Genomic DNA, 15,178 nt, shown 5'->3' with positions numbered 1-15,178 from the left:
GAGCATTTTTTCATGTTTTTTGGCCAATTGTATATCTTCTTTTGAGAAATGTCTATTCATGTATTTTCCTCACTTTTTGATGGCATTATTTGTATTTTTCTTGCTAATTTGTTTGAGTTCCTTGTAGATTCCAGATACTAGTCCTTTGTTGGATCCATAGTTTGCAAATATTTTCTCTCATTCTCTGGTTGTCTATTTATTCTGCTGATTATTCCTTTTTCTGTGCAGAAGCTTTTTAGTTTAATTAGGTCGCACTTACTTATTTTTGTTGTACTTGCTTTAGGGGTCTTAGTCATGAATTCTTTGCCTAGGCCAATGTCCAGAAGAGTTTTTCAATGTTATCTTATAGAATTTTTATGCTTTCAGGTCTTAGAATTAAGTCTTTGATCCATCTTGAGTTGATTTTTATTAAGATAAGAGATGGGAATCCAGTTTCATCGTTCTATATGTGGCTTGCCAATTATCCCAGCACATAAATTAGGGAAATTTCCCCAATTCATGTTTTTGTATGCTTTTTCAAAGATCAGTTAGCGATATAATATTTGATTTTATTTCTGGGTTCTCTATTCTGTTTCACTGGTCTAAAAGCCTTTTTTTTTTTTTTTTTTTTTTTAATAACAGTAACCATGCTGTTTTTGGTAACTACAACCCTGTAGTATAAAGTCCAATAATGTGATACCTCTAGATTTGTTCTTTTTTTCCTAGCATTACTTTGGCTATTCAGGTTCTTTTGGGGTTGTATATGAATTTTAAGATTTTTTTCTAGTTCTGTGAAAAATTGTGATGGTATTTCAATGGGAATTGCATTACATCTGTAAATTGCTTTAGGCAGTATGGTCACTTTCACAACATTGATTCTTCCCATCCATGAGCATGAAATACGTTTCCATTTGTTTGTGTCATCTACGATTTCTTTCAGCAGTATTTTGTAGTTTTCCTTGTAGAGACCTTTCGCCTCCTTGGCTAAACACATTCCTAGGTATTTTATTTTTTTGTAGCTGTTGTGAAAGGGACTGACTTCTTGATTTGATTCTCAGCTTGGTCGCTGTTGCTGTATAGCTTTGCTACTGATTTGTATACATTGATTTCATAACCCGAGACTTTACTGAATTTGTTTATGAGATTTAGGAGTCTTTTGGATGAGTCCTTAGGGTTTTCTTTTTTCTTTTTTTTTTTTTTTTTTTTTTTTTTTTTGAGACGGAGTTTTGCTCTTGTTACCCAGGCTGGAGTGCAATGGCGCGATCTCGGCTCACCGCAACCTCTGCCTCCTGGGTTCAGGCAATTCTCCTGCCTCAGCCTCCTGAGTAGCTGGGATTGCCGTGCCAACATGCCCAGCTAATTTTTTGTATTTTTAGTAGAGACGGGGTTTCACCATGTTGACCAGGATGGTCTCGATCTCTTGACCTTGTGATCCACCTGCCTCGGCCGCCCAAAGTGCTGGGATTACAGGCTTGAGCCACCGTGCCCGGGTGTCCTTAGGGTTTTCTAGGTGCATAATCATACCATTGGCGAACAAAACTAATTTGACTTCCTCTTTTCCACTGGATGCCCTTTATTTCCTTCCCTTACCTGACTGCTCTGGCGAGGACTTCCTGTACTACGTTGAATAGAAGTGGTAAAAGTGGGCATCCTTTTCTTCAGTTCTTAGAGGGAATGCTTTCATTTTTTCCCTATTCAGTATGATGTTGGTTATGTACGGGTTTGTCATATATGGCTTTTATTATTTTGAGGTTAAGTCCTTTCTTTGCCAAGTTTATTAAGAGTTTTCAACATAAAGGGATGCTAAATTTTATCCAATGTTTTTTCTGCATCTACTGAGATGATCACATGGTTTTAACTTTTAATTGTTTGTGATATATCATATTTATTGACTTGCATATATTAAACCATCCCTGTATCCCTGGTATAAAATCCACCCGATCATGGTATCTTATCTTTTTGATATGCTGATGGATTCAATTCGCTAGTATTTTTTGAGGATTTTTACACCTATGTTCATAAAGGATATCGGTTTGTAGTTTTCCTTTTTTGTTATGTCCTTTTCTTGTTTTGGTATTAGGGTGATACTGGCTTCATAAAATGATTTAGGGAGGATTCCCTCTTTCTCGGTCTTTTGGAATAGTTTCAGTAGGATTGTTACCAATTCTTCGAATTCTGGTAGAATTCAGCTGTGAATCCATCTGGTCCTGTGCTTTTTTTAATTGGCAATTTTTAAATTACTGATTCAATCTAACTGCTTATTGTTGGTCTGTTCAGGGTTTCTGTTTTTTCCTGTCTGAATCAGGGAGGGTTGTGTTTCCAAGAATTTATCTATTTCCTGTAAATTTTTTAGTTTGTGCATCTAAAGGTTTTCATAATAGTCTCAAATGATCTGTATTTCTGTGGTTTGGATTGTAATGTCCCCTGTTTCATTTCTAATTGAGCTCGTGGATCTTCTCTCTTCTTTTCTTTGGTAATCTCACTAATGGTGTTTCAATTTTATCTTTTCAAAAAACCAGTTTTTTGTTTATTTATCTTTTGTATTTTTTTGTTTCAATTTCATTTAGTTCTGCTCTGATCTTTGTTATTTATTTTCTTCTCCCAGATTTGGGTTTAGTTCGTTCCTATTTCTCTAGTTCCTTAAAGTGTGACATTGGCTTGTCAATTTGTGCTCTTTCAGGTTTTTTAACATAGGCATTAAACTATAAACTCTCCTTTTAGCACTGCTTTTACTCTATCCCAGAGGTTTTTGATAACTTGTGTCACCATTATCATTCATTTCAAAGAATTTTTTAATTTCCATCTTGATTTGTTAACCCCCAAATCATTCAGAAACAGATTTAATTTCCATGTAATTGTATAGTTTTGAGCATTCCCTTTGGGGTTGATTTCTAGTTTTCTTCCACTGTGGCCTGAGAAGATGCTTGATATGACTGCAAATTTTTTTTAATTTATGGAGACTTGTTTTGTGCCCTATCATGTGGTCTACCATGTGGTTCCATTTGCTGAGGAGAAGAATGTTTATTCTGCAGTTGTTGGGTAGAACTGTCAGAGGCATGTAAACCAGAGCAACTCCACCTTAAATAGGAGCTGGGTAAAATGAGGCTGAGACCTACTGGGCTGCTTTCCCAGACAGTTAAGGCATTCTAAGCCACAGGACGAGATTGGAGCTCAGCACAAGAGCTGGCTGATAAAACAGTTTGCAGTAAAAGTTCTGGCCAAAACCCACCAAAGCCAAAATGGCAACCAGACTGACCTTGGTCATCCTCCCTGCTACACTCCTAAGAGCGCCATGACAGTTTACAAATGCCCTGGCAACATCAGGAAGTTACCCTATATGGTCTAAAAAGGGGAGGCATGAATAATCCACCCCTTGTTTAGCATGTCACCAAGAAATAACCATAAAAATGGGCAACCAGCAGCCCTTGGGGCTGCTCTGTCTATGGAGTAGTCATTCTTTTATTCCTTTACTTTCTTAATAAACTTGTTTTCACTTTGTACTGTGGACTCCCCTGAATTCTTTCTTGTGTGAGATCCGAGAATCCTCTCTTGAGGTCTGGATAGGGACCCTTTCCTGTAACAGAATGCTCTTTAAGTATCTGTTCATCCCACTTGTTCCACAGTGTAGTAGTACATTGTTTCTTTGTTGACTTTCTATCTCGATGATCTACCTAGTGCTGTCAGTGGAAGATTATCGAAGTTCCCCACTATTACCATGTTGCTGTCTATCTTATTTCTTAGGTCTAGTAGTAATTGTTTTATAAATCTGTGAGCTCCAGTGTTAGGTGCATGTAAGTTTAGGATTATAATATCTTCTTGTTGGATTGATGCTTTTATTATGTAATGACTTTCTTTCTTTTTTAACTGTTACTGCTTTTAAGTCTGTTTTGTCTGAGAAAAGAATAGCTACTCCTGCCTGCTTTTGGCTTTCATTTGCATGGAACATCCTTTTCCACCCCTTTACCTTGTGTTTATATGAATCCTTATGTGTTAGGCAAGTCTCTTGAAGACAGAAGATATTTGGTTTGTGATTTTTCATTTGTTCTGCCATTCTATAGCTTTTAAGTGGAGCATTAATATTAGCATTTGCGTGCAATGCTAATACTGAGATACGAGGTACTGATTCATCATGTTGGTCAATACCAAGATGCTTTGTTTTTTCATTGTGTTATTGTTTTATAGGCTCTGCAAATGTTAGGCTTCCAACAGGTTCTATTTTGGTGCATATTGAGCTTTTGTTTCACAATTTAGAACTCATTTTGGCATTTCTTGTAGTGCTGGTTTGGTAACAGCAAATCCATTCAGTGTTTCTTTGTCTGAAAAATTACTCCATTTCTCCTTCATTTATCAAACTTAGTTTATCTGGATACAAAATCTTTGACTGACAGTTATTCTGTCTAAGGAAGTTAAAAACAGGACCCCAATCTCTTCAAGCTTATAAGGTTTCTGCTAAGAACTCTGCTGTTAATCATCAGGCTATCTATAATCAACACGAAGGAAAGAATTCTAAGAGCTGTGGCGACAAGAGCATCAGGTAACCTACACAGGATTTTTTCTTTTAGATAGCTGAAGTCATTCTAATTTCTTTAACCAAGGATTCACTATACACATTTAGTCATGTGCAATATAGTATATGCATTAAAGTTGGTATGTAAAGTAACATATCTTTTTTGGTGACTTAGCTATATGTATCAACAGGCTCAAAAATGCATTTTCACCTACTAATCCCATCCTAAGAATCCTAAGTTAATATGATCAAATATAAATGCATAATAAAATATTATTTATAATACACAAAAATTGGGTACACAATGGTACATTTAAGGATGTGGGAAGAATGGATTGATAACATGGCCTTCAGGAAGTCTTCCAAATGTTTCATTACTTTAGGTGATTTTGTTTTTGCAACCAGGCTTTTGGTAAAGATTAAATGATAAAAATTTCAATACTACATTCTCTGAACCTTGAACTATGCATTGTCAACACTATATGCAGAAACTGATATTCATTCAGATAAAAATTAGCTTTAAAGTTCACTCAAGAAAATAAAAAGTATATTTCAAAAGAGGACATTTCCGATCAGAGACACAACGTTTGGTCAAGGGTATTTCTAGGAGTCATGGGAGAGAATAACTGAAGAGAATGCTGGAAAATTAGGTTGTGGCTAGACTATGAAAGTCCTTAAATGCCCAGATAAGTCTGCATTTTATTCTCTAGTTGCAAAGATTTATAAAATCTTTTCTTTTCTTTCTTTTTTTTTTTTTTTTTTTTTTTTGTGTGTGTGTGTGTGTGTAAGACAGAGTATCACTCTGTCCAGGGCTGGAGTGCAGTGGCATGATCTTGGCTCACTGCAACCGCCACCTCCTGGGTTCAAGCAAGTCTCCAGCTGCAGCCTCCCTAGTAGCTGGGATTACAGGTTCCTGCCACTACATCCAGCTGTTTTTTTGTATTTTTAGTAGAGACAGGGTTTCATCATGTTGGCCAGGCTGGTCTCAAACTCCTGATCTCGTGATTCACCTGCCCCGGCCTCCAAAAGTGCTGGGATTACAGGTGTGAGCCACCACACCTGGTCTAAAAGATTTTCAATAGAAAAAAATTATGATTAAAATAAGTACCTTTACAAAAAATTAATCTGGCAGCAATAAATACAGTACTTTCAAGAATCTGAGTTCGAAGAGTTCCGTAAAGGCTTCTGATTCAGCTCCACCCAAGGATGGAATGCACAGAGTCCCAGGAGCCAGGGACTAAAGAGCAGGCTGCTGCGGTGCTCTGGATTTGAGGGGAAATAGAGCTCAAGTACGGCAGAAATTGGAATAAGAAGGAAGTGATCTGAGTCTTAAAGTTAATGCAATTTTGTACTGAAATGTAAGACAACTAACAATTACAACTTTAAGTTCTGGATTCTGTCCACAAACATTTTTGTTTTTTATCTTGAGAAGTCATTGGCAGACTATGTAAGAAGTTTAGAGCAGAATACCCATCAGTTTCTCTCTCTCTCTCTCTCTTCCCCCACCCCTCGATCTTGGCGAGAGAGAGAGAGAGAGAGAGAGAGAGAGAGAGAGAGAGAGAGAGAGAGATAACATGGCCAAGAAATGAGAGCGAGAGAGAGACAGACAGACAGACAGAGACAGAGACAGAGACAGATAGGGTCTGGCTCTGCCACCCAGGCCAAAGTGCTGTCACATGATCTGGGCTCACTGCAACCTCCACCTCACGGGCTCAAGCCATCCTCCCACATCAGCCTCACCTTCCTGGGACTACAGGTGTACACCACCATGCCTGGCTAATATCAGTTTTCTTTAATAAAACACATGGCAGGTACAAGACTATCCTATATAAACCCTTGACAGTAAGGGCAGGCTCAGTTACATTCAACTCTTCAATTCCATTCATCAAATCATCTTAACCCTATTTGCTTATTATTTATATAAAATGCAGTTTATCTGTACTGATTTTTCAGAAAATTGTTCATAATTATCTTTTTTGGTATCAAATATTATTTGGTATCAAATATTATGCATATCTCTAAACAATGTTGATTTCTTTTCAGTTGCTCCAAATTGGATTAATTATCTGCTCAATCATTGCTAGTACAGATACGCATACCATCATTACAAACGACATGTCACACAGGCAATCTGGAATGAGATTTGACTCAAGATTCTTTTTAAAACTTAATTTGGTTGTAATTCTAATTTTGATATAATTTCTTGGTTTGGTCCAGGTTAAATGAATTAATCTTCATATTTCCTATCACTGAAGTTTTCTAAATCTTTTAAATGTTGTTGTTTTCTACATCTCTAAAACATTTCTACATCTTTTAAATCTTCCTACTTTTTGGTAGTTCTTGATGTGTTTTAAAAGCACATTGACAGTCACAGTTGTATAACTCTGTGAATAGTTATTTAAAAACCACTGAACTGTACACTTTACATGTATGAATTTTGCTATGTGAATTATAACCTAATGATGCAGTTATCTTAAAGTCCATTGAGAATGAACAGTGCTAAGTAATATAATATTATAGCCTGCAACTTAGTAATCAAAATAACCTAATCACTGTCCTTCCCAAAGCTATCACTGCTGATAAAAATATATGTTTGTTCAACTGAGGTAAAGAGATGCTGTAGGTGCACTTGGACAAATACAGAATATTTACGGTCCATTTACTCTAATATTAACATTTCCTCACATTCCCTGGAAATAAAGAAACTGAATATAGGAGTCTAGGAAAGGAAACTAGTATATGACTAAAAGAGTCAGTCATAAACTCACTGATAACTACATCATTCATACTTTAGTGAAGTCATTTATATATGCATCATGGCCAAAGACTAAGCAACTGTTAAGGGTTTAAAGTCTAAGAAACATGATAATTTTTTAATTTACAAAGAAACAGGCACTGTTTTCTCAATACTTAAGTTTGATTTGAAGGCTACTTTTTTTCTTTTGGTTGAGATGAAGTCTCGCTCTGTTGCCCAGGCTGGAGTACAGTGGCATGATCTCAGCTCACTGCAATGTCTGCCTTCTGGGTTCATGTGATTCTCCTGCCTCAGCCTCTCAAGTAGCTGGGATTACAGGCATGCGCCACCACACCTGGCTAATTTTTTTATCTTTAGTAGAGACAAGGTTTTGCCATGTTGGCAGGCTGGTCTTGAACTCCTGACCCCAGGTTATCAGCCCATCTCCCAAATTGCTAGGATTATAGGTGTGAGCCACCACACCCAGCCTTTTAGAATATTTATAGTCAACTCCTGATAACTCATAATTAATAGAGAATGAAGACAGAAAAAATTATTACTGAAAGGGAGATTAAAAATTAGCTAGACAACATCATATATACATTTATGGAACCATAAAAGGCCAAGGCCTGAAAACAACTAACTTCTTTATTTTATAAATGAGGGCACCAAAGCTTGCAAGAATTAAAAGTATTGTTCAAAGTAACAGCCAGTAAGCAGAAGAGTAGGAAGAGTACAGTTTCAAGACTAAAACATTCTTTTTTTCTTTTTTTTTTTTTGTGAGACAGAACCTTGCTCTCCACCCAGGCTGGAGTGTACCAGTGCGATCTCGGCTTACTGCAACCTCCATCTTCTAGGTTCAAGTGATTCTCCTGCCTCAGCCTCCTGAGTAGCTGGGATTACTAACACATGCCACCAAGCCCAGCTAATTTTTGTATTTTTAGTAGAGGCAGGGTTTCACCATGTTGGCCAGGCAGGTTTTGAACTCCTGACCTCAAGTGATCCACCTGCCTCGGCCTTGCAAAGCGCTGGGATTACAGGCATGAGCCACCACACCCAGCCTTAAGCCTTAGACATTCTGACTCTAAAACCCAAGTCTTCTGGGATTCATAAGCAGAATTCTCATTCTGTAGCCAAAATTAATTTACAGACCAAAAATATTAACTTCAAATTTATTTTTCTTTTTTTAAAAGAATAAAAACATTATTAATCTCTAAAGCAAGCATTCTCCGTGAGTAGAAATTTTAAATTGCCCTTTTAAAATTTCAAAATAGTTTTATCAAATAGAACTCTGAATTCTAAACCAAAACTATTTTAAAACGTAAGTCAAACCAAACTACAAAGGGTCAATACCTATGTGTTAAAGAGTGATTTTAGGGGTAGTACTTGTCTTTTTACCTTTAGCCATGGCATACTCCTTAATCATTTTAAGAAAGCTGGAAATTTCCCTATCTAGTCGCTGTTGGCATGACTGTGCTTTCTGCAAAAAAGAAAAGACAAAATTAAAACAAACGAATAAAAGATTTTTATATTACTTATGCTTTAATGTTTCTATCAAAACTTTCAGTACATAGATTGAGACACCATAATAAAGACATATGCCTTAAAGAGAAAAAAAAAGCTGAGAGAAAATTGCCTTATGAACTGAATATAACATTTAGTTAATCAAGTATAAAGTAAAAATAAATATTTTTAAGTTTTAAATACATTCAACATCTGTTGTGTAGATAACATACAATTTCATCAATTACTATTGCTATCTCATTATGCCATGCATATCTGAGGAATTATATTTCTCTGATTTATTAGCACTTTTAGTAGGCCTGGTGAAATTCATCAAGAAATTATAAAATGCATTTCTTAAAAATATATTTTAAAAACTGTTGTTTTTTTTTTTTAAATCCAGATGGTCTTAACATTTGGAAACCACAAGCTGATTCTCGTTCAGCAATCTAAGTGCATGCAGCCCCCACATCATCAGACCAAAAAGGACATTTTCTTAGTTTGTCAAAGCTTCTGAAAATAAGGTAAAGTCAATTATAGAAAGCATTCTTCCTTGTAATTTGAAAGTTCTGCATTTTTAGATCCCTAAAGGCAAAAAAAAACCCATAAATACAGAATTTCGTGATCAAAGTTGCATCTCATCTCAGTGCAGATTTAGAAATCCAAAATGAAAGATCAGCTAAATCCATTTATTATATTAAAAATGTCATCTTAAAGGTAGTTTTATATATCGTTTCCCTTTAAAGAGGGGAAGAATAAGCAAGAAAATTATCATGGTAAATTTGCTTGGTTATCAAAATAGAAAGTACTTATTCTGAGAATCTTGACTTTATAAACAACAGAATCACATTCTTTTAGGTACAGTAATATCTTTAGCCTTATGAAACTTCCCTCCTTTGTACACCTAATCTTAACTAGCTGATCACAAGACATTTTGCACCCCCAAAATTAAACTTACTATAGATCAGTATGTCAAGGTGGCACAGGTAAATACTCTTCTCCTGTTTCACCTTATAAATTTTTTAGTGCTTACAAAGCTCAACTCAACCACAGTAGAATTATTCATGTCACTACATTAGTGACAGGCAATGTTCTCTTCAAAATCTGTGTTACTCTCCTTTTGTTTTGAGGGCTCTGACACCACTAAGTATAATTCACTTTGTGGGGAGCAGGGGCAGAATAGCTACACCATGAAATTTAAAATACCATATATGCCTGATAATTTTTCCAGACACAGCCTGTGAATACAGGTTGAGGGGCAGGGAAAAAGTTTATCTAGAGGCATTGAAACATGCACTGCAACCAAATGCATCACTCATGATTTATTAATAGAAAATCATCATTCTTGCTCTATACATATTTAATACTCCTGTTCATGTGCAAGTCAATGCTACTGTTTTATCCTTTCCTTTCTATGATGAAAGTTAGCTAGAGACATAAAAGTAAGCAATGGCTTCAACTGCAGACTATAAATCTGTAATAAACAGGATAGTTTTCCTGAAGTTGTAATTAAAGGTAGTAAACACCTTCTGTAGCATCATCTTCAAGTACACGGATCACATTTATCTTGCCTTGAATCATGTCTCCACTGAACAGTTACCAAAAAGTTTCCTTGATTGATGATTTACTTGTTTTAAAGGGTACATAACAGGTCAATCTATACAAGAAGATTCAATCTATACATGCTGTTTTAAGTTAGGTACAAATTATGTCTTCTGTTCTAAACAACTTAGTGCTTTTTAACTGATACCAAAAATCAGAGAGAGAGATTATTAATATAACAAAACCTAAAACGGTCTCCCATTTTCTTAGTCACTACTAGTTATATTTTGAAAAGCTAAAAATCAATTTGTGAAACTTTATTCTTATTAATAGTTTGCTGAGTCCAACATGGTTTCTCATTCTTGACTTCAATGCCACTGACATGTCAGAGACTGACATGATTTGGCTGTGTCACCACCTAAATCTCATCTTAAGTTGTAGCTCCAATAATCCCCATGACTCATAGGAGGAACCAGTGGGAGGTAACTGAATTATGGGGGTGGGCTTGTCCTGTGCTGTTCTCATGATAGCGAATAAGTCTCACAGAATCTGATAAAGAGGAGCTCTGCTGCACAAGCTCTTTTGTCTGCCACCACGTAAAACGTGCCTTGCTCCTCCTTTACTTTCCACCATGATTGTGAGGCCTCCCCAGCCATGTGGAACTGTGAATCAATTAAACCTCTCTCCTTTATAAATTACTCAGTCTCAGGTATGTCTTTTTTTTTTTTTTTTTGGAGACGGAGTTTCGCTCTTGTTACCCAGGCTGGAGTGCAATGGCGTGATCTCGGCTCACTGCAACCTCCGCCTCCTGGGTTCAGGCAATTCTCCTGCCTCAGCCTCCTGAGTAGCTGGGACTACAGGCCATGCCACCATGCCCAGCTGATTTTTTGTATTTTTAGTAGAGACGGGGTTTCACCATGTTGACCAGGATGGTCTCGATCTCTTGACCTCGTGATCCACCCGTCTCGGCCTCCCAAAGTGCTGGGATTACAGGTGTGAGCCACCGCGCCCGGCCTTCAGGTATGTCTTTATTAGCAGCATAAGAACGAACTATTCAGGGACTCTTTTAAAGTTTTAATTTCTATTTATTCTACATAAATAGAATTTCACTATGAGCAATGCTATGATGCCTAAAGTTTAACAGCATTTTAATTTTGCCCAAGTCATCTAGACAAAGCACCCAAGTACAAGGATTATACCCACTGATAAAGGGGCCTAGAGGATCAGAAGGTACTCCAGGGAGCTGAGCCACATTTACAACACAGCTCTCCTGCTTAAGACCAAAATTTTAGCTGTTGGCTTTTATGAGTTAAGCTGATGTTAAATTACTTTACAATCCCTAACCTAGAGGGTTGCTCAAAAATCAAGGGGTGAAACGCTGGAGAGGCTAGGAGAGAAGTAATTAATTCCAGGCTATTTGCTGCAGAAAATACACATTTGGTTAATTAAGCACGGAAGCAGATTGCCTCCTACTCATCAATAAAAACGAATAAACTACTAATACAACATTAGAGTGAAAAAAGACACCAAAGAGCACATACTGTATGATTCCACTTACACGAAATTCTAGAACAAGAAAGCTGATCCTGCCTATAAGGGCACTGTCACTATTTGAGTGTCATTAGGTCAGTGGTTGCCAGAGATGGAAGTGGAGGACATTATCTGGGAAGAGCAGCAAGGGAACAACATTTTGACATAATAAAAATGTTCTCTATCTTGATGGGAATGGTGGTTACACAGAAAATATACATTTGTCAGAATACATCAAATTGAAGACATAAAGTGAATTCCTTTTTTTCTGTAAACATTCTATCTCAATAATATTAATTCAAGCTTTAAAAATAATAGATTGTAGAACTCTGATCACTTTCTTCTTGGCAGAAAACAGCCACTCTTACAAGTGCCGGTACCCCAGCACTTATCTCTAAGACTTCCTAACTCCAGCCAAATCCACTTCAAATAGAGCCCATACTCTGGCCAGGCACAGTGGCTCCCTCATGTAATCCCAGCATTTCGGAAGGCTGAGGTGGAAGAATCACTTGAGCCCAGCAGTTTGAGACCTGCTGAGACAGCATGAAGAGACTTAATCTCTGCAAAGAAACAACAGCAACAAAATTACCCAGGCATGGTGGCACATGCCTATAGTCCTAGCTACATAAGAGGCTGTGGCAGGAGGATCACTTGAGCCCAGGTGGTCAATGCTGCAGTGAGCTGTGATCACACCACTGCCCTCCAGCCTGGGTGACAAAGTGAGACCCTGTCTCAAAAAGAAAACAAAATAATAACCCATACTCCATCTTTCCTAAGTCAACCCAAAAGCACATTTATTCTTTCTGATATCTGGCAAGTATTATGCCCCTGCTTCGTAATTTTCTTAATGTTTTACTTTGCAATATGTATTTACATAAAGAAAAAATTAAAAAACAACAAAAAAGGATAGAGAAAAGTAATTCACCTTCACACACCTGACAATCTTATTTTGTACCTTTCTCAGCTGCAGAACAAGTGTTAATTTCTCATCTTTCCTGGATGATCTAAGTCTACACAAAAATGTATGTGTACATCCCTCGTTTTTTCCTCTCAAGTAGTATCATATTTGATACGTCATTTTATGCCTGTCCTTTTCACTTAACTGTATATATTAAATATATCAGTATACATACATCTGCCTCATTCCTGCATGGATGTACCAATCTTTCTTAGCTCCATGTTGATGTACATGCAACTTTCTGCACATTTATTTTGGTTGGGAATCAGTTATTCTTTTTGTTGTTGTTTTTGAGAGAGTCTGGCTCTATCGCTTTATTGCCCAGGCTGGAGTGCAATGGTGCAATCTCAGCTCACTGAAACCTCCACCTCACAGATTCAAGTGATTCCCACGCCTTAGCCTCCTGAGTAGTTGGGATTACAGACATGCGTCACCACACCTGGCTAATTTTTGTATTTTTAGAGACAGGGGTTTGCTATGTTGGCTAGGCTTGTCTTGAACTGTTGGCCTCAGGTGATCTGCCCACCTCAGGAATCATTTATTCTTAAATCAGAAAAGCTTTATATTATTTTCTCATTCAATTAAACTTGAACATCTTCTGCTAATTATTTATTGTTTTTGAGTCAGGGTCTCACTCTGTTGCCCAGGCTGGGGTACAGTGGGGTGATTTTGGCTCACGGCAACCTCCACCTCCTAGGCTCAGGTCATCCTCCCACCACAGCCTCCTAAGTAGCTGGAACTACAGGTGTGGGCCACCATGTCCAGCTAATTTTTGTATTTTTATTAGAGACAGAGTTTTGCTATGTTGCCCAGACTGGAGTACAGTAGTGTGATCACAGTTTGCTGCAGCCTCAGCATCAAAATTTAAAAAAAAAAAAAAAATGGGTTTTTTTTTGAGACGGAGTTTCGCTCTTGTTACCCAGGCTGGAGTGCAATGGCGCGGTCTCGGCTCACCGCAACCTCCGTCTCCTGGGTTCAAGCAATTCTCCTGCCTCAGCCTCCCGAGTAGCTGGGACTACAGGCACGCGCCACCATGCCCAGCTAACTTTTGTATTTTTAGTAGAGACGGGGTTTCACCATGTTGACCAGGATAGCCTCGATCTCTTGACCTCATGATCCACCCGTCTCGGCCTCCCAAAGTGCTGGGATGATGGGCGCGAGCTACCGCGCCCAGCCAAAAAAAAAATGTTTTTAAGATGGGGATTAACCTTGTTACGCAGGCTAGTCTTGAACTCCTGGGCTCAAGCAATCCACCCGCGTTGGCCTCCCAAAGTACTGGGAAGACAGGCGTGAGGCACCACGCCGGGCCTGCTCATTACTTCTTGTAACACAGAAACAGTTCAGATCCTACAGAATCAAGATATCTTCAACAAATAAAACCCCCACTTTGCTAGTATCACCCAGAGCATCTAAAATCCTATCCCAGCACTGTCCAATAGAACTTCCTAAGATGTTGGAAATATTCTGTATCTTTGGTGTCCATTGTGGTAGTGGCTACTGAGCACTTGAAATGTAGCTACTGAGCACTTGAAATGTAGCTACTATGTGTAGCTACTGAGCACTTGAAATGTAGCTACTATGTAGTTAAATATAGTTAAAATGAATAACTGGATTTTTAAATTTTAATTAATTTAAATGTAAATAGCCACATGATAGCTAATAGCTGTCATGTTGGACAGTGCAGTCCTGTACCAATACTGTGCTCGACTAATTTCCAATTTTTATTTCTGAAATATTTGCAGGTTGCTATTACAGCAACAACCATGAGGTCACTATTTCTAGGACTTTTCTTATACAATCATATTATATAAAACAATGTTTACCGAAAAATGTCTGTACTAAAAAACTGACTCTCTCTCTCTCTTTCTCTCTCTCTCCTTCTCTCTCTCTCTCTCTCTCTCTTCCTTTCTAAGAAACAGGTCTCACTATATTGCCCAGGCTGAACTCAAACCCTTGGGCACAAGCGATCCTCCAACCTCAGTCTTTCCCCCATTTCTTATAGGTCTGTGTACTAATCTAAAAGCATGTTAAAGAAAGAAAATCAGTTTTGTTGTTGATTCAGATTATGTCAGAGTATTTCTGTCCCAGAATGTCTAATTCCCCTTAGAATGTCTATTGGTACCAAGAATAAATCTTTCCATAAACTGGCCCCCAAATTTCGTTGGAACCTAAGAACTCAAGAATGAACGGCATCCTGGAGCTAGCTTACTGACAAGCTGTAATTCAACACACTTCGAAGCTCATTTCAGATTTTACCTATTTTGAACCAACCTCCAGATGTTGAGACAGAATCAAGATTCACAGAATTGGCCAGGTGTGGTGACCTGTAATCCAAGAACTTTGGGAGGCCAAGGCAGGAAGATCACTTGAGGTCAGGAGTTCGAGACCAGCCTGGCCAACATGGTGAAACCCTGTCTCTACTAAA

General features: G+C 37.8%; 1 protein-coding gene across 2 annotated transcripts in view; it reads right to left on the bottom strand.

Moving 5' to 3' along the window:
- OSBPL1A (oxysterol binding protein like 1A) overlaps positions 1-15,178 on the bottom strand; it is a 242,449-nt gene that overhangs the window by 137,724 nt on the left and 89,547 nt on the right. For both annotated transcript variants that reach the window (XM_074383664.1, XM_010335492.3), the window contains exon 14: positions 8,619-8,700. In XM_074383664.1, coding sequence (XP_074239765.1) covers positions 8,619-8,700 — 82 coding nt within the window. The remainder of the gene's footprint in view (positions 1-8,618; positions 8,701-15,178) is intronic.

Source organism: Saimiri boliviensis, chromosome 13 (genome assembly GCF_048565385.1).
Source record: "Saimiri boliviensis isolate mSaiBol1 chromosome 13, mSaiBol1.pri, whole genome shotgun sequence".
Taxonomy (NCBI): domain Eukaryota; kingdom Metazoa; phylum Chordata; class Mammalia; order Primates; family Cebidae; genus Saimiri; species Saimiri boliviensis.
This window is presented reverse-complemented; position numbering and strand designations above follow the sequence as displayed.